At 45.1% G+C, this 19752-nt stretch overlaps 1 protein-coding gene across 2 annotated transcripts in view; it reads right to left on the bottom strand.

Annotated features, from left to right (window-relative positions):
• The window catches only part of CREB3L1 (cAMP responsive element binding protein 3 like 1), a 63035-nt gene that overhangs the window by 12845 nt on the left and 30438 nt on the right, over nt 1-19752 (bottom strand). For both annotated transcript variants that reach the window (XM_044269562.1, XM_044269563.1), the window contains exons 2-8: nt 7167-7380; nt 6229-6377; nt 4917-4992; nt 3333-3490; nt 3063-3212; nt 890-948; nt 606-674 (exon numbers count right to left, since the gene is read on the bottom strand). In XM_044269562.1, the coding sequence (XP_044125497.1) occupies nt 606-674; nt 890-948; nt 3063-3212; nt 3333-3490; nt 4917-4992; nt 6229-6377; nt 7167-7380 (875 nt within the window). The remainder of the gene's footprint in view (nt 1-605; nt 675-889; nt 949-3062; nt 3213-3332; nt 3491-4916; nt 4993-6228; nt 6378-7166; nt 7381-19752) is intronic.

The raw sequence follows: 19752 nt of genomic DNA, 5'->3' as shown, positions 1-19752 counted from the left end.
GCTAATCAGTCCGGCAGCACACACTGGGAGGAAAATATCTGCCTCCCCATACAACTCCCTTTACTGTGTCACAGGCCTCATGCACAGTCATAATACGGATGCAGGTAACTCAACTAATACACCACTAAAAGATGTCTACGGGGACCTACTGCGTGCCTCTGTTTGCTGTATATGTCTTCATACAGACATGTACATTTCAGTGCATCTCCCATGCATGTGAAGGTTGTTTCTTCAACTCCATTCAAACGCATAGGAACACTTCTGTGCATATTTCCATCCTCTATGGAAATAAATAGCTTGTCACTTATTTCAGGTGGAAAATGAGAGGCTCTGCAGTGCAAACTTCAAATCCGCATCTGAAATCCAAGGGTCATCCTTTAATTCTTTCTGACTGGTCATCTACAGTCAGATCCAGTTGGGATCAACCATTTAAAGTATGACATGCCATGGTGGCCTTAAACTACCTTGCAGTGGCCAGAACCTCTGTACTGTAATGATGCTGCACACATGCAAAAAAAGGATCATGTATTGCAAAATGCATACAGTATATAGTGCCGCCGCTCACCGACTTCCTCGTACGAGGTACCTAAACATGTACATCTTACCTGTTGGCGTTCTCTAGATTCTCCACCTTTTTCCACAGCTCACTGTTCTGTGACGTGAAGGTTTCCACCCTACAAGACAGCAGCGCAGACATCATGCACAATGGACGCTGAGGAAGGCACACAGGTGGAGTGATATGCGGTGACACAGAAACCACACTGATAGATAACATGAACAATGGAACTAGGAGACACAGCTGATAAACATCAGGGCAACATACAGGGCGCTGTATCCCGGTACTGTACCCAGTGACTGGAGCGAGATCTACACACATTTCATAACTCACTTCTTTTCTAGACACTCCACATATTCCTTTTTCTTCCTCCGACTCTCCTGGGCTGAGATCTATGGAAGAAAAAAAATACAATACAATTTTTTACATGATTCATAATTGACCAAGGCAGTTCAAAAACAACAAAAAGTCTGCAGTCGTCATGTCCTTTGTTTCCACCCTAATGGCAACCCCATACGCTGCTATAGGGCTCACGGTGCCGAGTTCAGTTTCATCCCATCTCTCTAACACTTGGGTGATTTGAATCTATGAAGGTTATTACTTTATGGTCACTATTTCCCAGGTTTCCCCCAACCTGCACATCTGTTGTTCTGTCAGGTCTATTGGTTAATACTAAGTCTAGTATGGCCGTCCCTCTAGTCGGGTCTTGAACCAGTTGGGAAAGGTAATTGTCTTTGGTTATTGCCAAGAACTTGTTTCCTTTATGAGATGTACAGGTTTTAGTTTCCCAGTCTATATCTGGGTAGTTGAAGTCCCCCATAATAATGACTTCATTATGATCTACCGCCTCGTCTATCTCGTTTAGTAGTAGATTTTCTGTGGACTCCGGTATATTAGGTGGTTTATAATAAACTCCTATTAGTATTTTATTATTGTTTTTGCCTCCATGTATCTCTACCCACAGTGACTCCACATGTTCATGTCCCTCACTTATATCTTCTCGGACTGTGGGCTTTAGACAGGACTTTACATAAAGGCAGATCCCTCCCCCTCTCCGGTTTTGGCGATCCTTTCTAAACAGACTGTAACCCTGTACATTAACTGCCCAGTCATAGCTATCATCCAGTCTCAGTTATTCCCACTATGTCATAGTCGTCCTCATACATCACTAATTCCAGTTCCCCAGTTTTTTTAGTCAGGCTTCTGGCATTAGTATACATACATTTAAGAGGTTTATGTATATATTTTACCCTACAGCTTTCCTTCTGAAATGTTCTAGTCCCTCCTTCCACTCCTTCCCCAGTTCCATTACCTCGCCCCTGGTCTCTATCTGCACTATCTTCCCATCCTATAACGTAATTACCCTCCCCCCAGTCCCTAGTTTAAACACTCCTCCAACCTTCTAGCCATCTTCTTCCCCAACACAGCTACTCCTTCCCCATTGAGGTGCAGCCCGTCCCTACGATAAATCCTGTAGCCGACAGAGAAGTCGGCCCAGTTCTCCAGGAACCCAAACCCGTCCTTCCTACACCAGTTCTTGAGCCACTTGTTAACCTCCCTAGTCTCCCGCTGCCTTTCTTGTGTGGCTCGTAGTACCGGCAATATTTCGGAAAATACTACCTTTGAGGTGATTTTTAAGGATGCTCCACCTACCTTTATCTTTGTCATTGGTTCCAATATGGACCATGACCGCTGGATCTTCTCCAGCCCCTCCCAGTAATCTGTCAACCTAATCCACGATGTGTCCAACTCGAGTGCCAGGAAGACAACACACCGTTTGACGATCCCGGTCTTTGTGACAGATCGCCCTATCTGTACCCCTAAGGGTTAATAAATTCCTACCAGTTCTTAGTTGGAGTTCCTGAGAGCATATGGTAAGGTGAGCTTTTTGACATCTGTTCACATAGTGTGGTACTGCATGGTTGCCATTGTTGCTGTGGTGCTGTGCTGGTGTGGCCCAGTGTCAGGGTGGCTTTGTCTAGCGGCAGAGGTGCTGCTTGACTGCTGGGTCCTGCCGCCTACTGGTGCAGTGCTGCAGCGTCAGTGGTCACCATATGGTGCTGCGCCAAATTATAGGAGGTCCCACTTGAGGAGGCAACTTGGCGTGGTAAGTGGGCTTATGCTTTTTGATCAAAACCCATACAAATGCCTCATGTACAACACATATATCAGGGGGCTGTATACTACTTATGACGCTGAGCAGCAATGTCAATTGTGCTGAGAAGCAGTGATAGAGCAATGCATTGCTTATGGATGTGCAATCCATGTTTTTCTTTTTGGGATATTAACTGTGGGTTCCACTTTCATCTGTGTATCCTATGACACTGCAAGGCATGGGTGACAATACCATGTTGTGTCCTACTCTACAGAGGGGCTGGTTGCCCATGCCAGCTGTACTTTTATTGCCAGTGCTAGAGAGAGATGGTATACGGTCCCCAGTGCTGGAGTCAGGAGTGCTAAGCCATTTTGAAGAGCTTTTTTAACTTCCACCAGGTTCCATCCTCACCTTGTTCTTAATCTTCCGACGCACTCTCTTTAGGGCTTTCTCTTCTGTTTTAGTGAGAGGAAGTTTGGTAGGAATTGGGTAACCCTCAGCTACTAGGGTGCGCTTCTCCTCCTCTGTTAGCATGAGAGGTCCTGACGTGCCCTGGAGTTTCTACATGATAAAAAAAAATATTTAAATATATCCAGAATCCAAAATGTCCTTACAAGGACCATCAAGAAATGGAAAATGGAAGTTGATAACCTAAGAGCCCATGAAACACATCATACTTACATGAGGAGCAGTGAGCAGCGGTGATGAGGAGATAGCATGAGATGACCGGGCCACTGGACGGGCTGGACTTGGTGGAGGAAGGGAGCGAGGACTTTGAGAACCATCACTGTCACTGCTATGACTACTAGGTGGAGTTAGAGGCATGACCCCTAAAACATCTGGATTAGGAAAGAGCATCATACAAAACTGTAGCCAGAGTCCTGCAATCCGTATAAGGACATTCAGCCCCAGCAATTTTACAATCCACATTGATCTGCCCAGAACTTAAATGTCCACTGTGGGGCACATTTTCATAGTTGCCCACAGTCCCAAATTTCCAGGAATTGTTCCAAATCCCGGAAATTTGGTTTGTTTCGGACTGAAAATGGGTCGGCAGGTTTGAGGCAGGGCCTCAATGCCTCAAATTTACCAACACAGATGTTGGTAAGTATACATTTTCATAAGCCCTAGCACCTTTGGGATCGGTTTAGATGGAGAGTCTTGCAAAAAATTAGATGGTTCCTTGGTGTGACTTTACTGCTATATATTTATATACATCAATCCAAAAATACATTAAATGAGACACTGGGTACAGTAAGTATATAGAAAAGCTTAGTTAGCCCATTATCCTGAGAGAGGGTATCTTTATGAAGATCTCTAGGTTTGTCATCAGAGTTATGATGACAAACTGTCCCAATTGTACTGGGACAATCCTGTGAACTGGACTGTGCAAGCTCGGCCCCAAACTGGGCATTCCGAGCTGTTTTGGGGGGGCAATCCTGGGCAGTGGGGCATAAAGAGGACCTGTCACCTCTCCTAACATGTCTGTTTTAGCAACTACTTGCACTCCCCATGTAATACCAATTCTGGAACATCTATTCCTATGACACTATGTTGTACCATTCCTTTACTATACCTGCTAGAAGTTAGCACAAAATTGCCAGCAATTTGCAATGAAGGTCCAGCTGGGTGTTACCAGTTGGGGGGTGCACCTGCACAATCTGACACTGGCAGCACTGATTGGTTAGGATCACACGCAGCTGGACCTTTATTGCAAACTGTTGCCAATTCATACATAACTTCTAGCAGGGATAATAAAGACACGGCACAACATCATAAGAATAGATACTCCAACATTGTTGTTACACTGGGAAAGCAAGCAGTTACTAACACAGACACGGTTATAGGTCCTCTTTAAAAGTCCCGAATTTTAGTTTTTACATGCTAGGGAGTATGCATTATTCATTTTTGCATAATGCGGGCACTGTTTTGCCCTAGAGCAGTGATGGCTAACCTTGGCACTCCAGCTGTGGTAAAACTACAACTCCCAAGATGCCCCCCTTGCTTGGCTGCTCTCAGAGCTCTATATAAATAAATGGAGCATGCTGGGAGTCGTAGTTTCACCACAGCCATCACTGCCCTAGAGAATGGATGTACCACCACAGAACAATGAGATTTATCAAGATTAGTGCAAAGGTTCTTAGCTACATATAACCATCAACTATTCTTATGGGCAACTCCACCACTTTTCCCTTGCACTACAGTATATATCTTGATAAATCTTTGCTATATTAATGTTTAGATTCTACATATAGGACCACTTACCTGATGTTACATTTAGCAAGTGGTTTGGAATTCCTGGCTCTACTTTTATATGTGATATAGGATTTTGGGAAACGTTCTGTAAAATAAAATAAAAAAATAAGCATTCAAGGGAGTCTGTCAGCGGGAATCTCAAAGGCACAATGTCTTGTAGGGCTAGCTCAGCTGAACATAATGATACCTTTCACTTAGTAATCTGCTGCTTCATTCTGGAGAAAAAGTCCTTTTAGCCGATATGCAAATGAGCATTTAAGCGCAGAGGGGGCGTACCCAAGACACTCTGTACACCCTTGCTCCTCCTACTTCCTTTGCCAGCCTTAAAAAATCTCTGCACTCTTGGGATGACTATGGATTAAATTTTCTTTTTTAACTATTTTCATTCTAGTTGAACCCATGGGAATTCAGTACCATTGCGTTCCAGACCAAAGACAGCCTATGGGTCATGACAACCAATAATATGTTCGCATTGAAACTTTTTACTCAATGGCAAAATGAAAATAGGACAGGACAGCCCAACAGTTGTTTAAAGGCCATCTGTCACCTTGTGTTATGGTCAGCTGAACGCCACGGTCTTGGTCCCATCTTCCTTGGTGCGCACACTGCTTAGAAAACTGCTGTTTTAGAAAATGCAAATGAGTCTCTAGGAGCAACGAGGGTGGTGCCTTTGCACCTTGATGCTCCCAGAGACTCCGCTTACTGCCCTTTATGACGTGCCCCCACAGCTAAGACTGACATGCCAGGCAGAGAAAACATATTCACGCCTGGCTATAAAGTCTTGCGGGAGTGCATTCCGCACATGCGCAGTAGAGGGGAAAAAATCACTGGGCAGATGGGCAATCTTTATCCCTTTACTGTGCCTGTGCTGGACGCACGCCCACAAGACTTCATGGCCAGACGTGAATATGTTCTCTCTGCCAGGCCTGTCAGTCTTAGCGGTGGGGGTGCGGCATACAGGGCAGTAACCGGGGCCTCTGGGAGAAACAAGGTGCAACGGCAACACCCTCTTTGCTCCTATGGGGCTTATTTGCATGTTAAAAAACAGCAGTTTTCTTGGCAATACAGGCACCAATGAAGATGGGACCAAGACCGTTCAGCTGATCAGCGCACATCTGAAGGGTCAGCCAATGTGATGACAGATGCCCTTCAACTATGAAAAGAAGAAGTCCTAAACAGGTTGGCTCTGACCGTAAAATAGTGGCGTGATAAAGCTCCTCAAATTCAGGTTAGCCTCAAAAACTACCACTACAATGGTACTATTGGTGCATACTCTCTTGCTTATCATATAAGCTACTTGCCATCCCATTCTTATACATACCTCCTCACCCGGTAGTAGCCCTGTACTGAGGTCTTGCTCCAGAGGCACACTCGGATGTATGGGCTCTACTTGTGGAATACGATTCTGCTCCTGCTTCACCAGTAAAGAGCAGAGTTCATGTTCCAAGGCCCAGACTGCACTTCCCGTTTCTGCATGTCAAAAGGAAATAGGTTATAGACAATAGACTTAAAGGGTTCCTGTATTCCGGTTGTTAGAGGTTATCCCCTATACTAACTATTAGATCGGTGGGGGTCCTAGGGACCTCATACCCCCTGCAGCCCCCCTGAAATAAAAATATGGGATCCCAGCAGTAGGACCCCCACCGATCTGTTATCCACTATCCTCTGGATAACTTCTAACAACCGGAATACCCCTGAGAATTAGCCAGATAATCGCTAACAAGCATTCGTAGAAGTGCTCATTAGCAATTATCTGCTGTGTAAAAGGTGCCGCCGATTACCTGACTAACGAGAGGCCGTTCTTTGGGTAATATGACCATTTGTGCAGACACCAAAATCATCCTTTGCCGGCAGCAGATCGTGCCGTCTTAAAACGCAGGCAAACAATGATTCTGTATGGGACGGGTGATGGCATTAGAGTACTGTGGAGGGGATTGTCTCCTTCACTGACTGACTAAGGTCCCCTTTACATGAGCCAAGAATTGGGCCAACACTCATTCCCGATCACTGGCTAGTATAAATGTGCCACTGATCACCAGACAATGGAGCAAACGCTCATATGTCGAGTGATCGCATTTTTCATGCAACAGAAAAAGTCCTTGCTGGTCAGAGCCCATCGCTCTGTGTAAACAGGAATGTGCAGCCGGCAAACAATGAAAACGTTGGGTGTGACTATATCCAAAGTTCCTTTACCATCTCCTGTAATTAAAACGCTTAGTCCACAAGATATTGATTCAGTTAGGTCATAAGTAGACCTACCTCCTGGACTGTCTTCATCTTCTTCTTTGATGGTAATGGCAGGACTTTGAGGAGCTGAGTCTTCACTCAGTGAGTAGCTGTGCTCGGCCTGTATGGGTGGAGCAGGGCTTTCGACCTCCATATCCAGTAAGGAATCCTGATCCAGGAGAGGAGGATCATCAAAGAAACTACTAAACAGGTCATTTGAGAATTCATCGAGAGCTTCCGAGAAATGCTGTGGAGGCAAAATAGGGCAATGATAAAAATGCGAATCTTGGTTCTAGATAATATTAGTGGGCATGATGGGCCATGTTGCTGCAAGTACATACAGTTGCAAGAAAAAGTATGTGAACCCTTTGGAATGATATGGATTTCTGCACAAATTTGTCATAAAATGTGATCTGATCTTCATCTAAGTCACAACAATAGACAATCACAGTCTGCTTAAACTAATAACACACAAAGAATTACATGTTACCATGTTTTTATTGAACACACCATGTAACCAGTCACAGTGCAGGTGGAAAAAGTATGTGAACCCTTGGATTTAATAACAGTTTGAACCTCCTTTGGCAGCAATAACTTCAACCAAACGTTTCCTGTAGTTGCAGATCAGACGAGCACAACGGTCAGGAGTAATTCTTGACCATTCCTCTTTACAGAACTGTTTCAGTTCAGCAATATTCTTGGGATGTCTTGTGTGAATCGCTTTCTTGAGGTCATGCCCCAGCATCTCAATCAGGTTGAGGTCAGGACTCTGACTGGGCCACTCCAGAAGGTGTATTGTTTTCTGTTTAAGCCATTCTGTTGTTGATATACTTCTATGTTTTGGGTCATTGTCCTGTTGTAACACCCATCTTCTGTTGAGCTTCAGCTGGTGGACAGATGGCCTTAAAGGGGTTGTCCAGGTTCAGAGCTGAACCTGGACATACCTCCATTTTCACCCAGGCAGCCCCCCTGACATGAGCATCGGAGCAGTTTATGCTCCGATGCTCTCCTTTGCCCTGCGCTAAATCGTGCAGGGCAAAGGCATTTTTCAGAGTTCCGGTGACGTATAGGGCTCTCCATGGGGCTGACAGGAAGCCCGGTGACGTCACCGGCACTGATGGGCGGGATTTGGCTCTGCCCTAGCCAGTAAAACGGCTAGGGCAGAGCTAAAGCCCGCCCCTCAGAGCCGGTGACGTCACCGAACACACTGTGTTATTGAAAACAAAAGAGCCCGTGCCCTGCGCGATCTATCGCAGGGCACTGAGCGCATCGGAGCATGAGATGCTCCGATGCTAGGCTCAGGGGGGCTGCCGGGGTGAAAATAAGGGTATGTCCGGGTTCAGCTCTGAACCCGGACAACCCCTTTAAGTTCTCCTGCAAAATGTCTTGATAAACTTGGAAATTAATTTTTCCTTCGATGATAGCAATACGTCCAGGCCCTGACGCAGCAAAGTAGCCCCAAATCATGATGCCCCCACCACCATACTTCACAGTTGGGATGAGGTTTTGATGTTGGTGTGCTGTGCTTTCTTTTTCTTCCAAACAACTCAACTTTGGTTTTATCTGTCCACAGAATATTTTGCCAGTACTGCTGTGGAACATCCAGGTGCTCTTGTGCAAACTGTAAATGTGCAGCAATGTTTTTTTTGGACACCAGTGGCTTCCTCTGTAATATCCTCCCATGAAATCCATTCTTGTTTAGTGTTTTACGTATCATAGATTCGCTAACAGGAATGTTAGCATATGCCAGAGACTTTTGTAAGTCTTTAGCTGACACTCTAGGATTCTTCTTCACCTCATTGAGCAGTCTGCGCTGTGCTCTTGCAGTCATCTTTACAGGACGGCCACTCCTATGGAGAGTAGCAGCAGTGCTGAACTTTCTCCATTTATAGACAATTTGTCTTACCGCGGACTGATGAACAGCAAGGCTTTTGGAGATACTTTTATAACCCTTTCCAGCTTTATGCAAGTCAACAATTCTTAATCGTAGGTCTTCTGAGAGCTCTTTTGTGCGAGGCATCATTTACATCAGGCAATGCTTCTTGTGAAAAGCAAACCCAGAACTGGTGTGTGTTTTTTATAGGGCAGGGCAGCTGTAACCAACACCTCCAATCTCATCTCATTGATTGGACTCCAGTTAGCTGACACCTCACTCCAATTAGCTCTTGGAGATGTCATTAGTCTAGGGGTTCACATACTTTTTCCACCTGCACTGTGAATGTTTACATGGTGTGTTCAATAAAAACATGGTAATATTTAATTCTTTGTGTGTTATTAGTTGAAGCAGACTGTGATTGTCTATTGTTGTGACTTAGATGAAGATCAGATCACATTTTATGACCAATTTGTGCAGAAATTCATATCATTCCAAAGGGTTCACATACTTTTTCGTGCAACTGTAAGTCAAGTGAGTATACAATATATGACCAATGTCTAATAAGCTATGTTTATTGAATGTAATCATAGGGCACTATAGGCTCGCCATGCAGGTAGCCATTGATATACCGTATATTTTTGTAAATGTAAAGAAAAGTGTAATCTACCACTGTTTGCTATACCGAAGCACTCTGCAAAAAAAAATTATACCATGTGTACACAGGTTTTTTTTAAAATCATGGGGGCTTATCACATTATACTAATATGGTGGCACATGTTAAAGGCTTCTTTCAGGGGTATGTCTAGAGAGTTTTATTCTATACAACTTATCTTAATTAGTATGTTTGTCCATATTTGACATTCGTTCTCTAAAGCGGTCGTCTCATGAAGACAAGCATATGCATCCCCTACCCAGGTCTCTGTATCAGCCAGAGCTGGCGGACTTGAAATGTCCATGTATTGCATTCGTCTGAATGGCTACCATGAAATGCTACATTGCTTCTGCAGTCACTGAACTATCTGGTGGATTGGCGATAGACCCTACAGGGAAATTTCCCAGTGGGCCGTAGCCTAGAAGGGCCACCAAGCCCTCCTCACATCTGCCAGCCGGGTTTATAATGATCTGATGCTCTCCTACTCACCTGGCCAGCAGCCTTCCTGAATTCAACTGTATTGACATCCTCAGGACAGCTATACAGTTGAATACTGTGGTACAGGTAGCAGTATTCTGTGCTGCACTGTGGTATTTGGTTCAGCCGGGGAGGTATATTGCTCTGCCCTATGGTATTGCTGGCCCTCCTACTTCTGCTGTCCCTGCCTATTATGTTGCCTTCTTTCAATTTGGATCCGCCTGCAACATGGGGCCACTTTTAGTTTGTTTTTTTCCAGGGCCACTTTTAGTTCCCAGTCCGCCCCTGGCCATAGCATCCCCTGTCAAAATCAGCAGTGCGATTGCTGTGTCGGCGCCTAAAGTCCACAAACAAAAATCCAGCTCACCATGTATCCATCATCCTCCGTGCACAGAACGCACCAGGCAAGTTCGCCAGACATAAACAATGTAAAGAAAGTTCGGGCACTTGTAAATCGTTTTGTTGCTTCGTCTTTATTTTCGGTAACAAATTACAGCATGTGGACACCGCCTTACACCACTGCACAACTGACGCCAATCTGAAAATGGCTGTCTATAATGAGACAACCCCTTTAAAGGGAATCTGTCACCACATACCTCCACAGTAGTCCAAGTGCAGTGTCAAATGCTGGTCCCCATCCCAATCGGTGCTGCGTTCCTGAGAAGTCCGTCATTTTGTGACATGCAAATTAGATGCTTGGTGCGACAAAGGTGTCACCATCCCACCTCACTGCCGCACTCCTTATATTGACTAGTCCCGTCCCCCCTAGCTTTGAGTGACAGGACAAGGCAGGGGAGATATAATCTGGTCTGATCCCGTGTACTCGAATGTGCGCCAGCGCTTTTGGAATCGGCACCGATGCTTGCCAGGGCTGCGTAGCATCAGGGCTGTGCTGCTCATGCACCGATTACTGAAGCGCAGGCACACGTGCAAGAACACAGGGCCAAAAAAGATTACATTTCCCCCTGCGTAGTCCTGTCACTCAAAGCTGAGGGGCCAGGGCTTTCGGTGCAACGAGTTTCAATGGTGATACACTCGTTGCACCAAGCATCTGATTTACATATCACAAAATCACAGCTTCCTCAGGAATGCAGGCACGGATCGGGATGGGGAAAACAGAGTTTGAATCAGGAGACCTGCACACATCTGACACTGCACTTGATTACTACGGCGTTATGTGGTGACAGATTCCATTTAACTTCCAAGCAGTGGAAATTGTATAATAAATGACATCAGATGGTCAGAAATCGCGTGACTAATTGACCAATTTGTAAAGCAGAAAAATGTTATCTTAATTCTAAGTACATTCTAATTATCCATCTACAGCACATCATACGCTGTGCATATTATACAGACAAAGCAAATGTTAACTTGACACTTAGCATGCTAAATACACAGCTCCGGCAAACTTTATCTGGACTTTCCGATGGCTTTTGTTGTGTTAAGTGTTAACGTCTGCAGCAACCATGTACTCAATGCATTATATGACAAGGTAATGTTAGCTATATCCGTGTGCAGAAATACATTCATAGCACTTTCAGGGGTGTAGCTTGAAGTGACTGGGCCCCACAGCAAATTTTTGTACGGACCGTATGTCTCGGAGGGCATACAGTCGTGTTCATGGGCCCTTATTCTTTTTTTGTTTTGTTGGTCACCAAAACCGTGATTTTAGTACTTTTATATTTTAATAGTGAAGAGTTTTTTTTTTTTTATGTTTTGAGGCATCTGAGCAGGAATCATTAGCAGATTCTCTTTGGCAAAATATGGCTAAAAATACATGATAGTATTATAGCAGAATGGCCACATATGTAATGGGCCTGCATGCATCCTTCATCCAGATGGCTGCACACACCTGATGACCCATCTGGAGCTCGGACTTCATATGGACAGGAAAGCAGTAATCTTATATATGCAGGGACGGTTAAATATAGCCAAGCTCGAGGGAAAATGTAAAAAACACAAGTCCTCTGCCACCCTGCACATAACCAAGCAGTGACTAGAGACATGGGCGTCTGCAGACAATTTTCCAGAGGTGCAAAAGAGCCAAGTCCTATTTAATAAGTCTTCCAGGAAAAAACACATTTTGTACAATAGGCGACAGTAGACACACTCCTAAATAGCACTGGTGCAATGAGAAAAACCAGCTCAATAGTCATGGTTTAGAGACGCTTGGACCACTGCAAATAATAGGAACACAACCAGAAGAGGGGGCAATGGTTGGTTTGTTAATCTCATGTTCCTTCATTAGCAATGCCACAAGTAGAGCGTCAAAAGTCCACTCAGAAGTGAAGCATTAGCCCCCCCACCCCACCCCCAATGTCATACTGCTCCTAGAAGATGAGATTGTTGTTGTGGTTTGCAAAGTCCTGCAAAGCAGAAGAAGGTGGATAGGGCCTCCATTAAAAAAAAAACAAAAAAACTCTTGGCACTCTGACAGCAATTTGGTTGGGACCACTAACCTCTGTTATGTCCTCTGTCCTCATACCTGTTACGGCATTGGATGTGGAACCACTGTCTCAACCAGCAGGTTTGGCTAATCCTAAGGGAGTTATCCTGGTAGTCACATTGTTTTCACCCTTTAACCCCTATACAGGGATTTGGAGTTCACTGCTGGGGAACCACCAGGCCACTACCTCCTGGAGTAGTCCCTGTGTGGTTGACAGCTGACCCACAGAGATCAGAGACACCAGAAACTGTAGTCATAGACATGGTCAGGGCAGGCAGGGTACATGTGAATCCGAGAGACAGTCCAAGGCAACGAAGGGTCAATACAGTAAACAGGCACAAGTCGGGTCAGGCAGCATAGAATTAAGAGTCAGGAACGGGGGGGGGCGTTGGTACAAGGGCAGACAAATAGAACAGCACACCTTTACAGGAACTAGCAAGATAGATAAACCTAATACTCAGGCACCTTCCCACTGCCTTAAAGATCCTGAGATGCCCAGGCATTGACTGGAGAAAATTAGGACACAAATGCAGGTAGGGTGCACACTGGCCCTTCTACAGCTAGGGGGCGCACAAGGCCTAGCTGACAAGCGCAGGCCACTGCCAGCAGGGGCAGCCAGAACAAAATATCACAGTGGCCAGACCCACTGCAAGGAAGTTGCAGGATGTTTGTGGGTCCAACACACTGGAAAAGACAGACGAGGATATGTGGAGCGGTGCCAGCGCCCACCTATGAGGGTAGTGCAGCAGCTGGCACAGGCCGCCAACTAACAATATGCTATTTAATGGGCACCTTAGTAAGACTAATGGTCAAGGAGGAATAATGAGATATCTTCTTCATGAAGGAAGAATCTCCCCAAAACTAGAATCTTTTTAGCTATCTAATGAACCCCTCACCCAAAATTTCCCCCACAGAAGTAGTAAACCTAAAGTAGTTCTTCCCAGATTGAACTTTTATCCTAATAATTGTGGTTCCTGGTCTTTTTTTGATTTTGTAATAAACCCAAAGGGCAGGAAATCAAACAGTTCACATGGCACCTCCTGTGTATTCATGAGATTGGTTTCCTTGTTGACGCCAGTCACGCCACAGAGGCTGCACAGCACGTAGACTCCTCCGATCTAGGCAGACTATCTATCTACCTATCTATCTACCTAATGCATCTAACTCACCATCTGGTATAAAATAAAATAAACAATAATGAGTAATGGAAGAGAAAGAGAACAAGTATGGAGTCAACGCTCAACATATGGGATCAACCAACCATATTAGTTATAGATGGGCACAATATTAGGAATCTGTAAGACAGATGCAAAAATAACATTATAATTTAAAAAGGAACATTAAGGGGATGACTGATAACCATGTGATCTATCTATCTATCTATCTATCTATCTATCTATCTATCCATCTATCTATCTATCTATCTATCTATCGCATATCTATAGTAACATAGTAACAGTTTATAAGGCTGAAAAAAGACATCTGTCCATCCAGTTCGGCCTGTTAGGGTCCATTCACACGTCCGCAAAATGGATCCGCATCTGTTCCGCAATTTCGCGGAACGGGTGCAGACCCATTCATTTTCAACGGGGCCGGAATGTGCTGTCCGCATCCACATTTGCGGATCCGCACTTCCGCATCCGTGCTTCCGTTTCCGCAAAAAAATAGAACATGTCCTATTCTTGTCCGCAATTGCGGACAAGAACAGGCATATTCTATTAGTGTCAGCAATGTGCGGTCCGCAAAATGCGGAACGCACATTGCCGCTTTCCGTGTTTTGCGGATCCGTGGCTCAGTGTATCCGCAAAACAGGTTGCGGACGTGTGAATGGAGCCTAATTCTGCAACTTGATCTAGAGGAAGGCAAAAAAAAAAACCCTGTGAGGTAGAAGCCAATTTACCTCCATGGATCAGGGACCTCTCCAGAAATGTAATAACTATAGCCTGTAATATTATTACGCTCCAGAAATACATCCAGGCCCCTCTTGAATTCCTTTATTGTACTCACCATCACCACCTCCTAAGGCAGAGAGCTCCATAGTCTCACTGCTCTTACCGTAAAGAGTCCTCTTCTATGTTTGTGTACACACCGAATTTTTTGCCCTATAAGATGCACTTTTTCGCCCTCAAAAGTGGGGGCAAAATGGCAGTGCGCCTTATGGGGCGAATGCTGCAATTTACACTGATACACCGCCACCGCGATGCTGCACAGTAGGCAGGAGGCCGGGCGGGCGGCGGCAGCGTAACTTACTACGTCACGCGCCTGCTCCTCCCACTTTGAATGAAGCAGGCGGCGTAGGCGCGTGACGTAGTGAGTTACGCTGCCGCCGCCCACCCGCCCGGCCTCCTGCCTTTTACGGAAGATTGTAGTAAGTACTACAGGCTGGATTGCACATGATTTCTATAGTTTAACATTGCCTACAAGTTAGATATGATTACTACAGTGAGCGGGGCCCGGTATAATAGAATATAGTGACTGCACCGGGCCCCACTGCCATTACAAAACCAGATGCCGACCCCCCACCCCCTGTATTGGGGGTCATTCATTATACAGGGACACTGTTATGGGGCGATCTGTGGATGACACATAGCATAAGATGCTATATATGTGTCATCCACAGATCCCCCCATAGCAGTGTCATGCCATCCACTGACGCCCCCATAACAGTGCCATCCACAGATGCCCCCATAACAGTGTCATCCACAGATCCCCCATAACAGTGTGTCATCCACAGATCCCCCATAATAGTGTCATCCACAGACAACCATTAGTTCAAAAGCACACCTTTTGGTTCAAATTTTTTTTTTCTTATTTCCTCCTCAAAAATCTAGGTGCGTCTTAAAGGGTGAAAAATACGGTAGTAATTAGATCTTTCCTCAGTCGTCTTTTTTCTAAAGTGAATAACCCTAACGCTGATAATCTTTCTATCTGTCTCATCTGTCTATTGCATATCTATCTATCTATCTATCTATAATGCACATAAGGATCCCATAGGGATCAGAGGTATACTTTCAGTTAACATATGATTTAGTCAGAAAGTAGATTAATAAGAACCTGACCATTGAGGCCTCCATGAACATAGACAAACATACTTTGGACCAGCGTAAGTTGAACTGGAAGTCGCAAATGAATGAATGAAGCAACAGTTGGTGATTTTCACAGAATGCATCCATCACACTGACAATTCTGCTGATCACTGTGTCTGTGGACGGGCCTGTCTGTTTACCCTTTTTTTTTTATTGCCGTTTGTATCTTCCCTGGCTGCTAGATGGCTACGTAAAGGCAACTGCGCTATAGAAAGAAATCATACTGGATTTTTTTTTTTCGACATACATCTATTTTTTTTATTTATATAGCACTGACATATTCCACAGCGCTTTACAGACATGACTGTCTCCAATGGAGCTCACAATCTACACTCCCTATTAGCATGTCTTTGGGATGTTGGAGGAAACCCACGCAAACACGGGGAGAACATACAAACTCCATGGAGATGTTATTCTTGGTCAGATTTGAACCTAGGACCCCAGCGGTGCAAGGCACTAAACACTGAATATGTAAGTCCATCATTTTTTATTTTACGCATATGTTCTCAACTTACTAAAATATGGGCTCTCAGATGTGGCCCTTGTCCTTATGTCAGAGCCTCATTACATACAGTGTCCCTAGCCCCTCGTCTGCAGCACACAGGCGGGCTTGCATTTTCCATCACTCTCTGTTATAGTAAACAGGAGATGTGAAAATGGCAGCCTGCAAGGCTGCAGAAAGCTGGGCCGCTTTCAAGTGCACCTTTCCCCTTGTGTCCCGCTTTAAAGTGCACCTTTCCCCTTGGAAAGCCTGCCCCACAAGAATGCCAGCCACAGCACCTTATGCCATAAAAGGCGATTACCACACAGATATAATAAGCAGTATCAGCCACACACTGCTTATATACTGTGCCACAGGTGCCCCATGGTATATATATAAGTGCAGCCATATATAAAGAGCCGCACCTGGTTTTGGCTTAAAATCAATCACTGACATAATACTGACTGTGTGAATAAGGCATCAATTCCTAATATCACTGTTGAGAAAAGGGTTAAAGGGCGTCTGTCAGCAGTTTTGTACCAATGACGCTGGGTTCACACCTGAGCGTTTTACAGCGCATTCAAACGCGCTGTAAAACGCTCAACACATGAAAACCAATGCTTCCCTATGGCCCTGGGTCACACCTGAGCGTTTTACAGCGCATTTGAACGCGCTGAAAAACGCCCTACGCTCAAAAAAGTTCTTGAGCTTCCCGTACATAGACTTTCGGGATCGCGCGACAATGGGCGTACAATCGCGCATACAGAGCGCTCCTTTCAGAACGCTCAGGTGTGAACCCAGGGTGACACTGGCTGACCTGTTACATGTGAACTTGGCAGCTGAAGGCATCTGTGTTGGTCCAATGTTCATATGTGCCCGCATTGCTGAGAAAAATGGTATTTTAATATATGCAAATGAGCCTCTAGGAGCAACGGGGCATTGCCATTACACTTAGAGGCTCTGCTCTCTGCTGCACCATCTGCACTTTGTTTGACTGGACCAGGCAGTTTTAGGCCCCTTTCACAAGGGTGAGTTTTCCGCGCGGGTGCAATGCGTGAGGTGAACGCATTGCACCCGCACTGAATCCGGACCCATTCATTTCTATGGGGCTGTGCACATGAGCGGTGATTTTCACGCATCACTTATGCGTTGTGTGAAAATCGCAGCATGCTCTATATTGTGCGTTTAGCACGCAACGCAGGCCCCATAGAAGTGAATGGGGCTGCGTGAAAATCGCAAGCATCCGCAAGCAAGAGACGATCGGGATGGAGACCCGATCATTATTATTTTCCCTTATAACATGGTTATAAGGGAAAATAATAGCATTCTTAATAAAGAATGCATAGTACAATAGCGCTGGAGGGGTTAAAATAAATAAATAATTTAACTCACCTTAATCCACTTGCTCGTGCAGCCCGGCTTCTCTTCTGTCTTCTTTGCTGTGTACAGGAAAGGGACCTGTGGTGACGTCACTCCGGTCATCACATGTTCCATCACATGATCTTTTACCATGGTGATGGATCATGCGATGGACCATGTGATGACCGGAGTGACGTCACCACAGGTCCTTTTCCTGTACACAGCAAAAAAGAAGACAGAAGAGATGCCGGCTGTGCAAGCAAGTGGATTAAGGTGAGTTAAATTTTATTTTTTAACCCCTCCAGCGCTATTGTACTATGCATTCTATATTAAGAATGCTATTATTTTCCCTTATAACCATGTTATAAGGGAAAATAATACAATCTACACAACCCTGATCCCAAACCCGAACTTCTGTGAAGAAGTTTGGGTTTGGGTACCAAACATGCCGATTTTACTCACGCGCGTGCAAAACGCATTCGAATGTTTTGCACTCGCGCGGAAAAATCAGGCATGTTCCCGCAACGCACCCGCACCTTTTCCCGCAACGCCCGTGTGAAACCAGCCTAAACGTCATCACACCAGCCTGGCCCTGTCAATCAAAGTGCAGAGGGCGCAGCAGTTGCAGAGAGATCAGAGCCTCTAGGTGTAATGGTAACGCCCCCGTTGCGTCTAGAGGTTTATTTGCATATATTAAAACATCATGTTTCTCAGCAATGCGGACACAGATGAACATGGGACCAACACAGATGCCTTCAGCTGCCAAGTGAGCTGGTGGCACTGGGGGGAGCTGATGGCATTGAGGTGGAACTGATGGCTTAGGGTGGTGATGGTGCTGAGGACTGATGGCATGGGGGGAGACGGATGGCAGGGAGGCGGGGGCTGATAAGTTTTTATAGAAAATGTTCTTTTAATGAGTTTTTCTTATTAGAGTACTCGATTAATCGTTGAATTAATCGGTAGAATTCTTCATACTAATATAATCAATAGCTGCAGCTCTAGCTGGGAGTTGTAGTGCACGTAGAAAGTGAGTATAATAGGGGTCATTTTTTACTTTACACTCATGGCCATTACCCTGCCCCTGACATTTTATTGGTGTACTGTATGTTTATTTAATCCCTAAAAAATATATAGTTTCTGGAATGGGCCCCTAACAGGGTGGTAGATGAAAGGGCTGCGGGGCCAGCAGTCGTACTTAGCCCTGGTGCAACCAAAGGTCTCTTCATCCCTTAGAAAAACTAAATTATAATGGCACATGGTATGCAGGAGGCCCTGTTCCAGATTTCGCAGTGGGCCCCAGGGTCATTGTGTATAAGCCTAGGAATAGGAAGGAGGTGAATCTTTTTATTTTTACAGCCACTATATATGTCAATGTGTTATATAGTCACCAGCACATCATAAAGGGATACTACAAAAGTTCACCCACAGAGATGATCCATGTGCTGCGAGTTAAGTAAAAGTAAGCGGCAGGGACTCGCCAGTCAGCATCAAACACTGCACATGTTCACAAGCTGCACGTTTTGCAGAATCCCATTAAAAAAATAAAACAAATGATGCCACCTTCTGAGACGCTTCAGCTGTGCAAAGGACTACACCTCCCAGCATGCTTTGAATGCCCTTTCTCAGACTCTCAATACACTAGGGCCGAGTTCTGTTTAGTCTTGCAGATTCAGTATTTTCGTTGCTATCAGATCCTCTGCAATAAGCGTGAAGGAGGGGCGACTGCGGTAAGCAAGTAGTTAAAAGTATACTCCAAGAGAATTAAAGCCGGCGTGAGTCCTGGAAGCGGGATAGGCCAGTCGCTGGAAAAAGTCAGCCAATGGGGGACAAGAATGCAGCAGCAGTGAAAGTGGAGCCGTATGTCTGGCTGCAGAAGCCTGGGAGTGCAGGGCTAGAATGGTGGAGTCTCACTATTGGTGAATCCGGACTAGATTACCACATGTGGGAGCATGAAGCGTGCAGAATGCTCCAAATACAAATATATGCATACACTAAAACACCCGCTATATCATGCACCATTACAGCGCCTCATATGTTGTATTCTTTCCCTGATGTACTCCAGGTAACTTACTGCACTGCACTCCGTACACTCTGTCATCCTTGGCTGCTCGCCATAGGAACTAATCATTTTTGTACTATCGTCTTCCCAAGCACTGCCAGCTAGCGCTGTTTCTAATATTCATACAGTTTCCATTGCCATCAAATATATATAGATATACACAGCACAGTTCCTTTAATGGGA

The sequence above is a fragment of the Bufo gargarizans genome, chromosome 10 (assembly GCF_014858855.1).
Source record: "Bufo gargarizans isolate SCDJY-AF-19 chromosome 10, ASM1485885v1, whole genome shotgun sequence".
NCBI classification, from domain to species: Eukaryota; Metazoa; Chordata; class Amphibia; order Anura; family Bufonidae; genus Bufo; species Bufo gargarizans.
Note: the sequence above shows the minus strand (reverse complement) of the source record. Positions and strands in the feature narration are given on the sequence as shown.